General features: G+C 37.2%; 2 protein-coding genes across 3 annotated transcripts in view; one reads left to right on the forward strand and one right to left on the reverse strand.

Annotated features, from left to right (window-relative positions):
• LOC144439699 (sulfotransferase 1B1-like) overlaps nucleotides 1–15,000 on the reverse strand; it is an 84,638-nt gene that overhangs the window by 6,192 nt on the left and 63,446 nt on the right. The window contains exons 1-5 of one of the 2 annotated variants that reach the window (XM_078128934.1): nucleotides 10,231–10,456; nucleotides 5,279–5,401; nucleotides 4,357–4,469; nucleotides 3,192–3,324; nucleotides 2,109–2,203 (exon numbers count right to left, since the gene is read on the reverse strand). In XM_078128934.1, the coding sequence (XP_077985060.1) occupies nucleotides 2,109–2,203; nucleotides 3,192–3,324; nucleotides 4,357–4,469; nucleotides 5,279–5,401; nucleotides 10,231–10,396 (630 nt within the window). In that variant the 5' untranslated portion in view covers nucleotides 10,397–10,456. Of the gene's footprint in view, nucleotides 1–2,108; nucleotides 2,204–3,191; nucleotides 3,325–4,356; nucleotides 4,470–5,278; nucleotides 5,402–10,230; nucleotides 10,457–15,000 lie in introns of those variants that run through there. The other variant, XM_078128935.1, reaches the window with a different exon arrangement.
• Nucleotides 12,868–15,000, forward strand: part of LOC144440047 (short transient receptor potential channel 4-like) — a 12,385-nt gene continuing 10,252 nt past the window's right edge. The window contains exons 1-3 of the mRNA XM_078129278.1: nucleotides 12,868–13,036; nucleotides 13,920–14,047; nucleotides 14,626–14,733. Coding sequence (XP_077985404.1) covers nucleotides 12,868–13,036; nucleotides 13,920–14,047; nucleotides 14,626–14,733 — 405 coding nt within the window. The remainder of the gene's footprint in view (nucleotides 13,037–13,919; nucleotides 14,048–14,625; nucleotides 14,734–15,000) is intronic.

Raw genomic sequence — 15,000 nt, forward strand, 5'->3', positions numbered from 1 at the left:
TAGAGTGATATACCAGTACTATAGAGTGATATATCAGTACTATAGAGTGCAGAGTGATATATCAGTACTACAGAGTGATATATCAGTACTATAGAGTGATATATCAGTACTACAGAGTGATATATCAGTACTATAGAGTGATATATCAGTACTATAGAGTGCATAGTGATATACCAGTACTATAGAGTGATATATCAGTACTATAGAGTGATATACCAGTACTACAGAGTGATATATCAGTACTACAGAGTGATATATCAGTACTACAGAGTGATATATCAGTACTATAGAGCGATATATCAGTACTATAGAGTGATATATCAGTACTATAGAGTGATATATCAGTACTATAGAGTGCATAGTGATATACCAGTACTATAGAGTGATATATCAGTACTATAGAGTGATATACCAGTACTACAGGGTGATATATCAGTACTACAGAGTGATATATCAGTACTACAGAGTGATATATCAGTACTATAGAGTGCAGAGTGATATATCAGTACTATAGAGTGCATAGTGATATACCAGTACTATAGAGTGATATATCAGTACTACAGAGTGATATATCAGTACTATAGAGTGCAGAGTGATATACCAGTACTATAGAGTGATATATCAGTACTACAGAGTGATATACCAGTACTACAGAGTGATATATCAGTACTACAGAGTGATATATCAGTACTACAGAGTGATATATCAGTACTATAGAGTGCAGAGTGATATATCAGTACTATAGAGGGTTATATCAGTACTATAGAGTGATATACCAGTACTACAGAGTGATATATCAGTACTATAGAGTGCAGAGTGATATATCAGTACTATAGTGATATATCAGTACTATAGAGTGATATATCAGTACTATAGAGTGATATATCAGTACTATAGAGTGATATACCAGTACTATAGAGTGATATATCAGTACTATAGAGTGCAGAGTGATATATCAGTACTACAGAGTGATATATCAGTACTATAGAGTGATATATCAGTACTACAGAGTGATATATCAGTACTATAGAGTGATATATCAGTACTATAGAGTGCATAGTGATATACCAGTACTATAGAGTGATATATCAGTACTATAGAGTGATATACCAGTGCTACAGAGTGATATATCAGTACTACAGAGTGATATATCAGTACTACAGTGATATATCAGTACTATAGAGTGATATATCAGTACTATAGAGTGATATATCAGTACTATAGAGTGATATATCAGTACTACAGAGTGATATATCAGTACTACAGAGTGATATATCAGTACTACAGAGTGATATATCAGTACTATAGAGTGATATATCAGTACTATAGAGTGATATATCAGTACTATAGAGTGATATATCAGTACTATATAGTGCATAGTGATATACCAGTACTATAGAGTGATATATCAGTACTATAGAGTGATATACCAGTACTACAGGGTGATATATCAGTACTACAGAGTGATATATCAGTACTACAGAGTGATATATCAGTACTATAGAGTGCAGAGTGATATATCAGTACTATAGAGTGCATAGTGATATACCAGTACTATAGAGTGATATATCAGTACTACAGAGTGATATATCAGTACTATAGAGTGCAGAGTGATATACCAGTACTATAGAGTGATATATCAGTACTACAGAGTGATATACCAGTACTACAGAGTGATATATCAGTACTACAGAGTGATATATCAGTACTACAGAGTGATATATCAGTACTATAGAGTGCAGAGTGATATATCAGTACTATAGAGTGATATATCAGTACTATACATAAAACTTTAAAGCAAAGCAACATGGAGACTGTTCAACCGTATCACTGATCTAAAACCAGAAAAGTGAAATAGGGGTGGGGGTCGACAGAAAAGTGAAATGGGGGTGGGGGTCGACAGAAAAGTGAAATAGGGGTGGGGGTCGACAGAAAAGTGAAATAGGGGTGGGGGTCGACAGAAAAGTGAAATGGGGTGGGGTGACAGAAGTGTGAGGCTGTGAAAAATGTTTGGGCCCATTAAATTCATGACTTATTACAGACATATCATTGTAACATAATCTAAAAGATATCGCTGTTAAAAGTATGAATGTTTTCATGAAACATACCTCTTTCAGATCCTCATAGGTTACAAACATTATATCCAGCTGATTCCGTAAACTCCACCAGGATATCAAGTGATCAACATGCGATCCATATGCAACTATACAAAACATAGAAAATATTCAGAAATGTATCAGTGCACGTGTGCTTGTAAACATGAAAAAAAAGAATCATATCAACTGTATAACGAAACAGGCTATAATAACCCAGATTAAAGCTGCACCAGCGGTAACTGAAGTATTATTTAAAACCGCTTCGTTAGATGTAATGACTATTATTATAATGTCATACACCCTGAACAGTATTGAATCACCTGTGGGTGAATTTATGTAGTTGTACACATAATATGGAACAATATATCCTATCAAACTGACAAAGAATTGGCACCTTCAATGAATCGCAAGTTCAACTATTTGCTATACTACTTTTAGATAAAATAGTCTAAGACCTGTAATTGACATGTACACTGTTTAATTATTGGTATTTTAACACGTTTCACTGACAGAGGATATTGTTGGTTGTCAGATTGATAAAATAATATACTCCAGTTTCATCTAGTACAAACTTAAAAACATATTTACTATTTGCATGACACGAGTAGTGATGACTATAAAATATGAATCTATCATTTGAAATCATTTACTACGTAATTTGTCTGACATACTTGACGTCTTCTTTACAATTACGTAGAGTGGTGGACGATAATATTTGCATTAATTATTGATACGATATCAATTAATGTTAATTTGCATTGCTTCTAACGTTTTTCTTTCAGTTTCCTCCTTGGTTTCAAGGAAATCGGAATTATAGAGTTGGTCACTTGGTTTCAAGGAAATCGTCAATCTTATATTTTCACATACAGTATTCGACTACCCACAGAGGATTTCTAAAATCGTGAAATCCCTTTGATCTTAACTTTAAAATATTATACAGTGATCCATGATTTTTTCATGATACAAACTGAGACAGGGTTGGAATTGTCTTGAACAAAATAACAGCAAATTTAACATTTCTTACTGATTTGTATTACTTTTATTACTGAGTCACATAAATGTACTATATTAATAATAAATATCATATGAGTTTACTGTTTCCATCCAGAAAATTCTCCAGGTGGGCTTCCCAGCTTTCAGGAACATCAAGCCAACCGCCAGCAGTCTTGTTAGCGAAATGCCAGAGTGATACTACCGTGTCCTTCGGATTTCTGGTGATATAGATCGTCTGAAGAAATAAAATACACTGTCTTGTCAGTAAGGAAGAAATTTGTCACTTTTAGTCATACACACTTGGTCGACAGATGGCGGACAGTGGGAATCCAATTTTTAGCAGGCTCGTTATTACTGAAACATGTAGTGCGTGAAGAGGAGAATTAATAAGGAAGAATGGCGGATTTATCTCGGATAAACGTCACACACATCTCATATAGACAAAAATTGTTTCAATGTAATTCTAATATTTTTGTAATATGAATTGTCTACAATTTTGAACTTTTTTCCGATGATTTCTTCGCCATCAACTTTATCAAGGATTATGCAGAGCAGAACACGTCAATCTTTGCTATGTGGATGATGATGATGATGATGATGATGATGATGATGATGATGATGATGATGATGGTGGTGGTGGTGGTGGTGGTGGTGGTGGTGGTGATGATGATGATGATGATGATGATGATGATGATGATGGTGGTGGTGGTGGTGGTGGTGGTGGTGATGATGGTGATCATCATGGTTGTGGTGGTGGCGGTAATGATGAAGATGATGATGATGGTGGTGGTAGTGGTGGTGGTAGTGATGATGAAGAAGATGATGATCGTGGTGATGATGGTGGTGGTGGTGGTGGTGATAATAATAATGATGCTGGTGGTGGTGGTAATGATGATGATGATGGTGGTGGTGGTGGTGGTGGTGGTGGTGATGATGGTGATCATCATGGTTGTGGTGGTGGCGGTAATGATGAAGATGATGATGATGGTGGTGGTAGTGGTGGTGGTAGTGATGATGAAGAAGATGATGATCGTGGTGATGATGGTGGTGGTGGTGGTGGTGATAATAATAATGATGCTGGTGGTGGTGGTGGTAATGATGATGATAAGGATGATGATGATAATGGTGGTGGTAATGATGACAATGAGGATGATGGTGATGGTGGTGGTGGTGGTAGCGATGATGATGATGATGGTGGTGGTGGTGGTGGTTGTGGTGGTCGTAGAGGTGGTGGTTGTGCTGGTGGTAAACATTTTATTTGAATTACCTTTGGTTTTTTCTCTGAATACTGTTTTGGCATGCACCTGGGCAGCATGTGTGTATTAATGAACCTTCTCTCATCAAAAGGCATCTTGGGAACTACTTCAATCATTCGTTGTCCTAGAAATTACAACCATAACGTGGTATAATGAGTACCTCTTTCAACATTAACGGAAATTAGGCAATTTAGGTACAAGTTCGATAAAAAAAATGGCAAGAACTCGCTCCCAAAATGGTTGATTTCTCGTACCTATCTCCTCAAGCTCTAGGCTCCCCACGAAGTTGGCATTCTCTGTAGTAAGACTGATCTTCGTTTATTCAACAAACCCTTAGATGAGTAACACAATTGTCTAGAAGAACTAGAAAAAATAGTCCCTGAATGACCTATCTAAATTGTATGCCTCTATTGATTAGCTGACAGTCGAATACTGGGTGTCTGGATTGCTGTACATATTTAACCTCGACTGTGTCTGTCGTTTAAGTTTGCATTCTCCCTTGTTTTTACATATAGTCTCTATCTTGTCCAAAGGAGGAAACCAACACGTCGGATATACAAAGCTAACATAAAGAAGCCATGCGGATGAGAAACGGGTAATTATTTTGAATATATAATTTATATTTAATAAAACAACTTACACAAGATGTGTAAACATTTTTATTGTACGTGCAGGAAGTGATTTTTGTAAATAAGATGGCTTTAGTGAGTTACAAAATCGAACTTTTTTAATTTTGTTTCATGGTGTTTTTTTTTAAAGTAGAAAACACACATTACAAGTTGTATTTAAAAAAGCCAAGATTCATTCCACATGGCCACTTTAAATGTCAGGCAGAGTAAACATGAAATAAAGTAAAATTGAAACAAACCAAGTCTTCTCCATATTTAACTAAGTTCGTCTTTCATCCTAATAAATCATAATATGTTTAGTAACCTGTGACTAAACTTATCTTCTCCAGGAATTTGACATATTCGTCCAGGTTAGCTTCGCCACCACTGGCTTCAGGAGTATCGTGGTTAAATATTTGATACAAGATTCCCTTCATCCAATGTGAGCCTATGAAAACACAACGTAGCTAAGAATGTAGCAACGGAAATACTACGTAGCTAAGAGAATACAATGTAGCTAAGAGAATACAATGTAGCAATGGGAATGCAACGTGGCTAAGAGAATACAATGTAGTAACGTAGCTAAGAGAATACAATGTGGCTAAGAGAATACAATGTATCAATGGGAATACAACATAACTAAGAGGATACAACATAACTAAGAGAATACAATGTGGCTAAGAGAATACAATGTTTCTAAGAGAATACAAAGATAGCTAAGAGAATATAATGTAGCTATGGGAATACAATAACTAAGAGAATACAATGTAGCTAAGACAATACAATGTACTTAAGACTAAGAGAATACAACGTAGCTATGAGAATACTGCATAGCTAAGAAAATACAACGCAGCTATGAGCATACAATGTAGCTAAGAAAATACAACGCAGCTATGACTAAGAGAAATAATGTAGCCATTGGAACATAACGTAGCTAAGAGAATAAAATGTAGTTAAGAGAATACAATGCAGCTAAGAGAATAAACGCAGCTATGAGAATAAAATGTAGCTAAGAGAATACAATTTAGCTAAGAGAATACAATGTAGCCATGGGAATATAACGCAGCTATGAGAATAAAATGTAGCTAAGAGAATACAATTTAGCTAAGAGAATACAATGTAGCCATGGGAATATAACGTAGCTAAGAGAATACATGTAGCCATGGGAATATAACGTAGCTAAGAGAATAAATTGTACTTGTGAGAATACAATGCAATAGGAGATTACAATAATTAATGCTGCTATGACAATACAATGCAATGTAGCCAGGACAATATAATAGGTTAATACAATGTAGTTACGACAAATACCATGTAGCCATGAGAATATGTAGTTAGGAAAATAAAGTGTAGCCACGTGAGGGGGTGACCCTAAAACGAATGACAACCTGAATGACGGAAAACGAATGACAGCATTTCTAGGTGGTAAACAGTGGAATGACACCCTTTTCTACATTCAGTTAGTTGAATGACACCCTCTGCACTGTAAAACCAGTGGAATGACAGCCGCCACTCTATAAAATAAGTGGAATGACAGCATTTTTAATGCTTTAGAACTGGAATGACAGCATTTCTAGGTGGTAAACAGTGGAATGACACCCTTTTCTACATTCAGTTAGTTGAATGACACCCTCTGCACTGTAGAACCACTGGAATGACAGTCGCCACTCTATAAAATAAGTGGAATGACAGCATTTTTAATGCTTTAGAACTGGAATGACAGCATTTCTAGGTGGTAAACAGTGGAATGACACCCTTTTCTACATTCAGTTAGTTGAATGACACCCTCTGCACTGTAGAACCACTGGAATGACAGCCGCCACTCTATAAAATAAGTGGAATGACAGCATTTTTAATGCTTTAGAACTGGAATGACAGCATTTCTAGGTGGTAAACAGTGGAATGACACCCTTTTCTACATTCAGTTAGTTGAATGACAGCCTCTACACTGTAGAACCCCTGGAATGACAGCCGCCACTCTATAAAATAAGTGGAATGACAGCATTTTCAATGCTTTGGTACTGGAATGACAGCATTTCTAGGTGGTAAACAGTGGAATGACACCCTTTTCTACATTCAGTTAGTTGAATGACACCCTCTGCACTGTAAAACCAGTGGAATGACAGCCGCCACTCTATAAAATAAGTGGAATGACAGCATTTTTAATGCTTTGGAACTGGAATGACAGCATTTCTAGGTGGTAAACAGTGGAATGACACCCTTTTCTACAATCAGTTAGTTGAATGACACACTCTGCACTGTAGAACCACTGGAATGACAGCCGCCACTCTATAAAATAAGTGGAATGACAGCATTTTTAATGCTTTAGAACTGGAATGACAGCATTTCTAGGTGGTAAACAGTGGAATGACACCCTTTTCTACATTCAGTTAGTTGAATGACACCCTCTACACTGTAGAACCACTGGAATGACAGCCGCCACTCTATAAAAAGAGTGCAGAGGGTGTCATTCAACTAACTGAATGTAGAAAAGGGTGTCATTCCACTGTTTACCACCTAGAAATGCTGTCATTCCAGTACCAAAGCATTAAAAATGCTGTCATTCCACTTATTTTATAGAGTGGCGGCTGTCATTCCAGTGGTTCTACAGTGCAGAGTGTGTCATTCAACTAACTGAATGTAGAAAAGGGTGTCATTCCACTGTTTACCACCTAGAAATGCTGTCATTCCAGTTCTAAAGCATTGAAAATGCTGTCATTCCACTTATTTTATAGAGTGGCGGCTGTCATTCCAGTGGTTCTACAGTGCAGAGTGTGTCATTCAACTAACTGATTGTAGAAAAGGGTGTCATTCCACTGTTTACCACCTAGAAATGCTGTCATTCCAGTTCTAAAGCATTAAAAATGCTGTCATTCCACTTATTTTATAGAGTGGCGGCTGTCATTCCAGTGGTTCTACAGTGTAGAGGGTGTCATTCAACTAACTGATTGTAGAAAAGGGTGTCATTCCACTGTTTACCACCTAGAAATGCTGTCATTCCAGTTCCAAAGCATTAAAAATGCTGTCATTCCACTTATTTTATAGAGTGGCGGCTGTCATTCCAGTGGTTCTACAGTGCAGAGGGTGTCATTCAACTAACTGAATGTAGAAAAGGGTGTCATTCCACTGTTTACCACCTAGAAATGCTGTCATTCCAGTACCAAAGCATTAAAAATGCTGTCATTCCACTTATTTTATAGAGTGGCGGCTGTCATTCCAGTGGTTCTACAGTGCAGAGTGTGTCATTCAACTAACTGAATGTAGAAAAGGGTGTCATTCCACTGTTTACCACCTAGAAATGCTGTCATTCCAGTTCTAAAGCATTGAAAATGCTGTCATTCCACTTATTTTATAGAGTGGCGGCTGTCATTCCAGTGGTTCTACAGTGCAGAGTGTGTCATTCAACTAACTGATTGTAGAAAAGGGTGTCATTCCACTGTTTACCACCTAGAAATGCTGTCATTCCAGTTCTAAAGCATTAAAAATGCTGTCATTCCACTTATTTTATAGAGTGGCGGCTGTCATTCCAGTGGTTCTACAGTGTAGAGGGTGTCATTCAACTAACTGATTGTAGAAAAGGGTGTCATTCCACTGTTTACCACCTAGAAATGCTGTCATTCCAGTTCCAAAGCATTAAAAATGCTGTCATTCCACTTATTTTATAGAGTGGCGGCTGTCATTCCAGTGGTTCTACAGTGCAGAGGGTGTCATTCAACTAACTGAATGTAGAAGAGGGTGTCATTCCACTGTTTACCACCTAGAAATGCTGTCATTCCAGTTCTAAAGCATTGAAAATGCTGTCATTCCACTTATTTTATAGAGTGGCGGCTGTCATTCCACTGGTTTTACAGTGCAGAGGGTGTCATTCAACTAACTGAATGTAGAAAAGGGTGTCATTCCACTGTTTACCACCTAGAAATGCTGTCATTCCAGTACCAAAGCATTAAAAATGCTGTCATTCCACTTATTTTATAGAGTGGCGGCTGTCATTCCAGTGGTTCTACAGTACAGAGGGTGTCATTCAACTAACTGAATGTAGAAAAGGGTGTCATTCCACTGTTTACCACCTAGAAATGCTGTCATTCCAGTTCTAAAGCATTGAAAATGCTGTCATTCCACTTATTTTATAGAGTGGCGGCTGTCATTCCAGTGGTTCTACAGTGCAGAGTGTGTCATTCAACTAACTGATTGTAGAAAAGGGTGTCATTCCACTGTTTACCACCTAAAAATGCTGTCATTCCAGTTCCAAAGCATTAAAAATGCTGTCATTCCACTTATTTTATAGAGTGGCGGCTGTCATTCCAGGGGTTCTACAGTGTAGAGGCTGTCATTCAACTAACTGAATGTAGAAAAGGGTGTCATTCCACTGTTTACCACCTAGAAATGCTGTCATTCCAGTTCTAAAGCATTAAAAATGCTGTCATTCCACTTATTTTATAGAGTGGCGGCTGTCATTCCACTGGTTTTACAGTGCAGAGGGTGTCATTCAACTAACTGAATGTAGAAAAGGGTGTCATTCCACTGTTTACCACCTAGAAATGCTGTCATTCGTTTTCCGTCATTCAGGTTGTCATTCGTTTTAGGGTCACCCCACGTGAGGTTGAGGTCATTTCCAATTCATCATTCGTGTATACTGCTGAAGCTATTTGAAAAGCATCATTCGTGTATACTGCCTCAGACCACTACAATTCTTTTAGTGGTCTGAGATACTGCTAAAGCTAGTTGAAGGCCTTTGCATGTAATTACTGCTTTCACTATATTTTGTTTTGATATTTCTTGACTTCAAAACGAAATGAAACACAGTATTGTCAAAGAATGTCTACCTTTGCCTTCTAGGCACTATATAACCTCATATCAATGATTTATTAGTTTAGGACACTTTTACAATCATGAATATTCATTGAAGCAGTGAAGAAACAAAAGAGATATTTATGAACCATAGAAGGAGAAGTTTAAAAACAAGAATCATATTAGGGACACACGGTGAGCTAACATTTATTGTCACAAGAAATACTATTTTAAGGGGAGCACCCATTTGTCGTCTTTTTGTCGTTGTTTCGGAAGTGAGCGCCTTTGCCGGAACAACGAAATCGAAAACAAACATTACGTCGCGTGAGTGCAGTAAGGTCGTATCTGCTATACAATTAAATAATCTATACAAAGGAAATGGAGAAAAAAAATCGAGTCGTATTCCTACGACATCAAACTTTAATCAGACTGGGGAGCATTAAGACATGCACACTTTCTGGCTACTAAATCTAACCCAGACATACTTACCTGACTTAGGATAGGACAACACCCAGATGTCATTGTCCCGTACTTCCATATTACGTATTCGTGTCACAGTGTCTTCGAGGACAAATTTGGGGTACTTTATGCCATCGATGGTAGCTTCTTTGTCTGGGAAATCATAGCGAGCGCCTTTGTCATTTTGACTAGACATATTTGAGGATACCGTCTGATATAGACCAGAAGTGTTATATAGTAGTATACTGTATAAATGACCTAGGATAACCTTAGATGACCTTTAGTTCTATTTGTATGGCTGTAGTGTACTTTGCACTCTACACAGGATCAATACTCAGAATCGAGTCACGGACCCACCAGACCATACAAGTAGTGCTATTATGTCACCTTACATGCTCTCAATAAAATTCAAACGACTGTGTTACGATGAAGTACTTTTAAGTCAGAATGCACTAAACCCGAAGAACATTTGTTCCGAAAAATACCGACCAAATCGTTGATTTACAATTCTAATATAATATAATAAGTTACGTCATTGGCTCGGTTGTAAGTTATATCCTAGTACCAGGTTTAAGTTCAGTCAATTACAAGTGATGGTTAAGTATACATCAGTAAGTAGAATACTGTGAGTACTTTTAATTACAAGTGATGGTTAAGTATACATCAGTAAGGATAATACTGCGAGTACTTTTAATTACTGAGTGATGGTTAAGTATAAATCAGTAAGTAGAATACTGTGAGTACCTTTTAATTAATTTTAAGGTGATACTGCTACCATCTACAAATCAAAGATGGTCGATAATATAACATTAAGAAGATGAAAATGTTATCATACCGTGATTTCCTACCGAGTATTTTTTTTTGTAAAACTTAAAACTGAAGTTATTATTCCAATGTCAGTTTATGTAATAACGGCCACATCAATGGTATTAATACAGTCAAATTGGTTGTCAAATTATATTTTAAAAGGAAGAACTCGGACCGTTTACAACGAATCAGTCAAGAGTAAGGATGCTAACAACAGCTGAATGACCGCTTGTAATTTTGTGAATGCTTTAAACAGTGTTTTCTATCATAGAGTGAAAAAGACACCACAGAATATCCATTGTCTTGAGAGATTAGCATATAGTACCTTGGGGTCTATGGTTAGCAATACCGGGACATGGTTTGAGTCGTGAATAACCCTGACCTCAATAGCGCCCTCACACATCATGTGTATAAGGTAATAGATTACGAAACAGTAAACAACCTAGTTGGTAATGAGAATTCAAGAATCTATTTATAGTCTGCACCCGACAGCACACTACGTATCTATATGTGAATTGCCGTACAACTAAAATCAACAGGTGGGTGACATTTCTTACTTAGTTATATTAACAAGAGGATTTCAAAATATCGACCAATTTCAGTTTCTTATCTTTATTTATTTATGTAATGACGGTACTAGTAGTACTTAAGTTTATGAATAGTCAGTATGTATGCCTACACACAGTTACGTTGATTACGTAACACTTAAAATGGACGTTCTGAAAGTGAGAGGTCACTGCTGAACGCGGTTGGTCGTTAAATCTTAACAGGGTTGCATTTTAAGAAACACTTCACGAGTTGGTACAACAGTGGAAACAGAGCTTTCAGCTTACTACACTAGATACAAACTGTAATTATTGTTTTGACATGTTGATGTAAATTGTTTGTTGGGCGTTGGTTCGATCATAGATGACGTATCATAGAAGTGGGTGATACTTCAACAAAAGTGTTAGTTTATATCTATCATAATACTAGTATGCTAAAAGCTAAGTTTTCTCGTTAGTCTTTGGTGTGAACATTGAGACATCGATCTCAAACCACAAAACAAGTGATCTGAGTGTAACCGTAGACCCTACATTCGTGTAGAGTCTATGCTGTAGGAACACAGGAGAGGTGACTGACACATTATGCAAATGAAGGATTGGTTGACAATGGTCGTACTCGACCAAGGACGTTCTGATTGTTCAGCTTAGACAGTGAAGGGGACTGTCTATCAACAATCAGACAGATATACAGAATTCGCCCCAGGCTGAGGCATCAACCCATCAAAACAAATTTACTTCGTTTTCCTTTAGAACTTAGAACCTTTGCAATATACAGTCAAATAGTTTCAGTTTAACTCTCCTGGGCTCTGTAGGCCTCTGACGTCAGGACTGAATAGATTCCAGATTGTACGTACACGCAATAATCCTAGTATGAAATACCAGCTTCTGGATTGTACTTGGTGTCTTTTCCCTCCCAATAAGAGTCAAGTCTTTTTCAAATGTTTGGATGATTCTTGTAGTAATAATGTTTGGTGGAAGTTTGATCCAGACGTTGACTGATCAATAACGGGACTGTTTTTTTTTGTGTGTATATGCATAGACAGTGGAGGGGAGATGGTTTTATCATAGACAGTGGAGGGGAGATGGTTTTATCATAGACAGTGGAGGGGAGATGGTTTTATCATAGACAGTGGAGGTCCATCCACTATCTATGGTTTTATCACGGAGTTAGGAACCTATCCTACCTCCATGGTATTATTAGCAACGTGTATTATTAGTAACGTGTATTACTAGCAACGTGTTACGTAAAGAGTAGAAAGTGTAGAAAGTGTATTAAATCTTTGCAACAACTAACTTCAGGAAATTACCACAGACAATGAGGAGAGGAGAACAGGGATTAGAAGAATATTTTCTTCAGGCCGTAGAAGATGGCGATTTCGAGGCTGTTCAGTATGCGATACATAACAAAGAGAAATTTAATATCTACTTTGAAGACTACAAAGGGAGGTCGGCATTGATCCTGGCAATCGACAACGAAAACTATGGTAAGAAATGTAGGTAACCTAGGGCCTAGGGTTATAATGAAAGTATACATGACGTGAACATACGTCACATCGACGTCATAACCGACGTAATGTAATTATTCTGTTGCTTAGAGACATGCATGAACTACAAGTGACGTAGTGTGTGTGTGTGTGTGTGTGTGTGTGTGTGTGTGTGTGTGTGTGTGTGTGTGCGTTTGTACTAGCTGCGACTGGGGAATGATTCATAAAGCAACTAAGTTTGGTTATGACTTTGTTACCATGTTAGTTTGGATAGTCTCAATACCTATCTATATGGTAGTACTCATTAGATATTCAATATCGAGACACACACAGCAATCGTCACGTCAATGATTCCGTATTGTTTGCATTGAGTTCTGGTAAACAGAGGGACTGATTTCGTTGTCTGACCGTGTCATAACCGTGTTATGTGTACAGCTATACATACATTTTACATACAACTAAATCAATGTTGAGAAGCAAGGCAGCACAGTATGAATGAATGAATGAATGAATGAATGAATGAATGAATGAATTGTTATTTTATCTACATGTACATTTGTGTATGAAAGCTTTGTTTACTACAACTTTACAATTGTCGTCTGGCATTGTTAAAACAGTTGATTGCATGGTAGACTAGAGATTTCCTAAACATTTTTTATACGTATGATATATTACGTCATCGGATAGTTTATAAACTATTTCTTGATACCAGATTTTAGTTCAGTCCATTGCAAGTGATGGCAAAGTGTGCTTCGTAAGTAGAAAACTGTGGGTACCTTACAAATATGCAGTAAAAGCTACGTCAAAACCCTTGTAAACTCAGCTTGTGCCCTTGTAAATAAATGTTCTCACGTCTACATTTTGTTATTTGTATTTTGCACAGATATTCTTAGACTGTTACTGCAGCAAGGAGCGAAAAAGCTGAAGTTAAAAGCTGCATTCATGCACGCTGTTCATCAGGGAAATTATGAAGCTGTTGAGATTTTCTGTCAATTAGCCCTTAATTTAAGGGTAGGTAGATATATATTGTATTAGGGTATTATACGAATTTTTGCACCTGTCGATCACTCGTAACAATTTTCTGTTTTGTTGACACATAATTTCAAAGTATGTTTGATTTTTGTCATGGGATTTCGTAACAACTATACACATGTGGCTATTTTAGAAAATACACATATCATACTAAATTAATTTTAAAATACAACTTTAAGAATCCTGCAGACGTGAGGGAAGATAAAGAGAACTATGACATAAAATATGAATGGCGATGTATGGAGAGAGAGAGAGAGAGAGAGAGAGAGAGAGAGAGAGAGAGAGAGAGAGAGAGAGAGAGAGAGAGAGAGAGAGAGAGAGAGAGAGAGAGAGAGAGAGAGAGAGAGAGAGAGAGAGAGATGAGACGAGACGGAGAGGGGAGATAATGAGAAACGACATTCAAGTTGAACAAGACTACTCTAATTCTATACGGTAGTCCAAGGTAGTAATAACTTATGTTCAGTCGAAGAATGTATTCATCCTTCTATGTGGCCACAGTTTTGTCAGTTGGGTTTCTTTAATCTATCTTTTTCTATAAACCAAACGTTTGATTATAGTCACGTGGTTTTGATCTACTGAACAGTGGAGCGGATTGTGATGACCATCACCACGACGTCACTCCATTGATGAAAGCCGCACAGTGTAATGACTACCACATCATCAAGGTATAAGCACCCGTATTATATTTTTGTTCATTCAGCGATCACCACGGCACCATTGTTAGATGCTAGTGAGTGTGCAAAAAAACCCCAGTTTTTTTCTTGTGCAATTGTGAATTTGTTCGGTGAGATACAAATCTCCCATTTAACATTACGGAAATCAGGCAAACGAAGATACACACAAGATAAAACTATTGTTGATTTTCGTGGTAGATTACTACTCTCTTCAATGTCTATGTGGCAAATAATGGTTTTTGTTTATATCTATCTTAA

The sequence above is a fragment of the Glandiceps talaboti genome, chromosome 9, assembly GCF_964340395.1.
Source record: "Glandiceps talaboti chromosome 9, keGlaTala1.1, whole genome shotgun sequence".
Taxonomy (NCBI): Eukaryota; Metazoa; Hemichordata; class Enteropneusta; family Spengelidae; genus Glandiceps; species Glandiceps talaboti.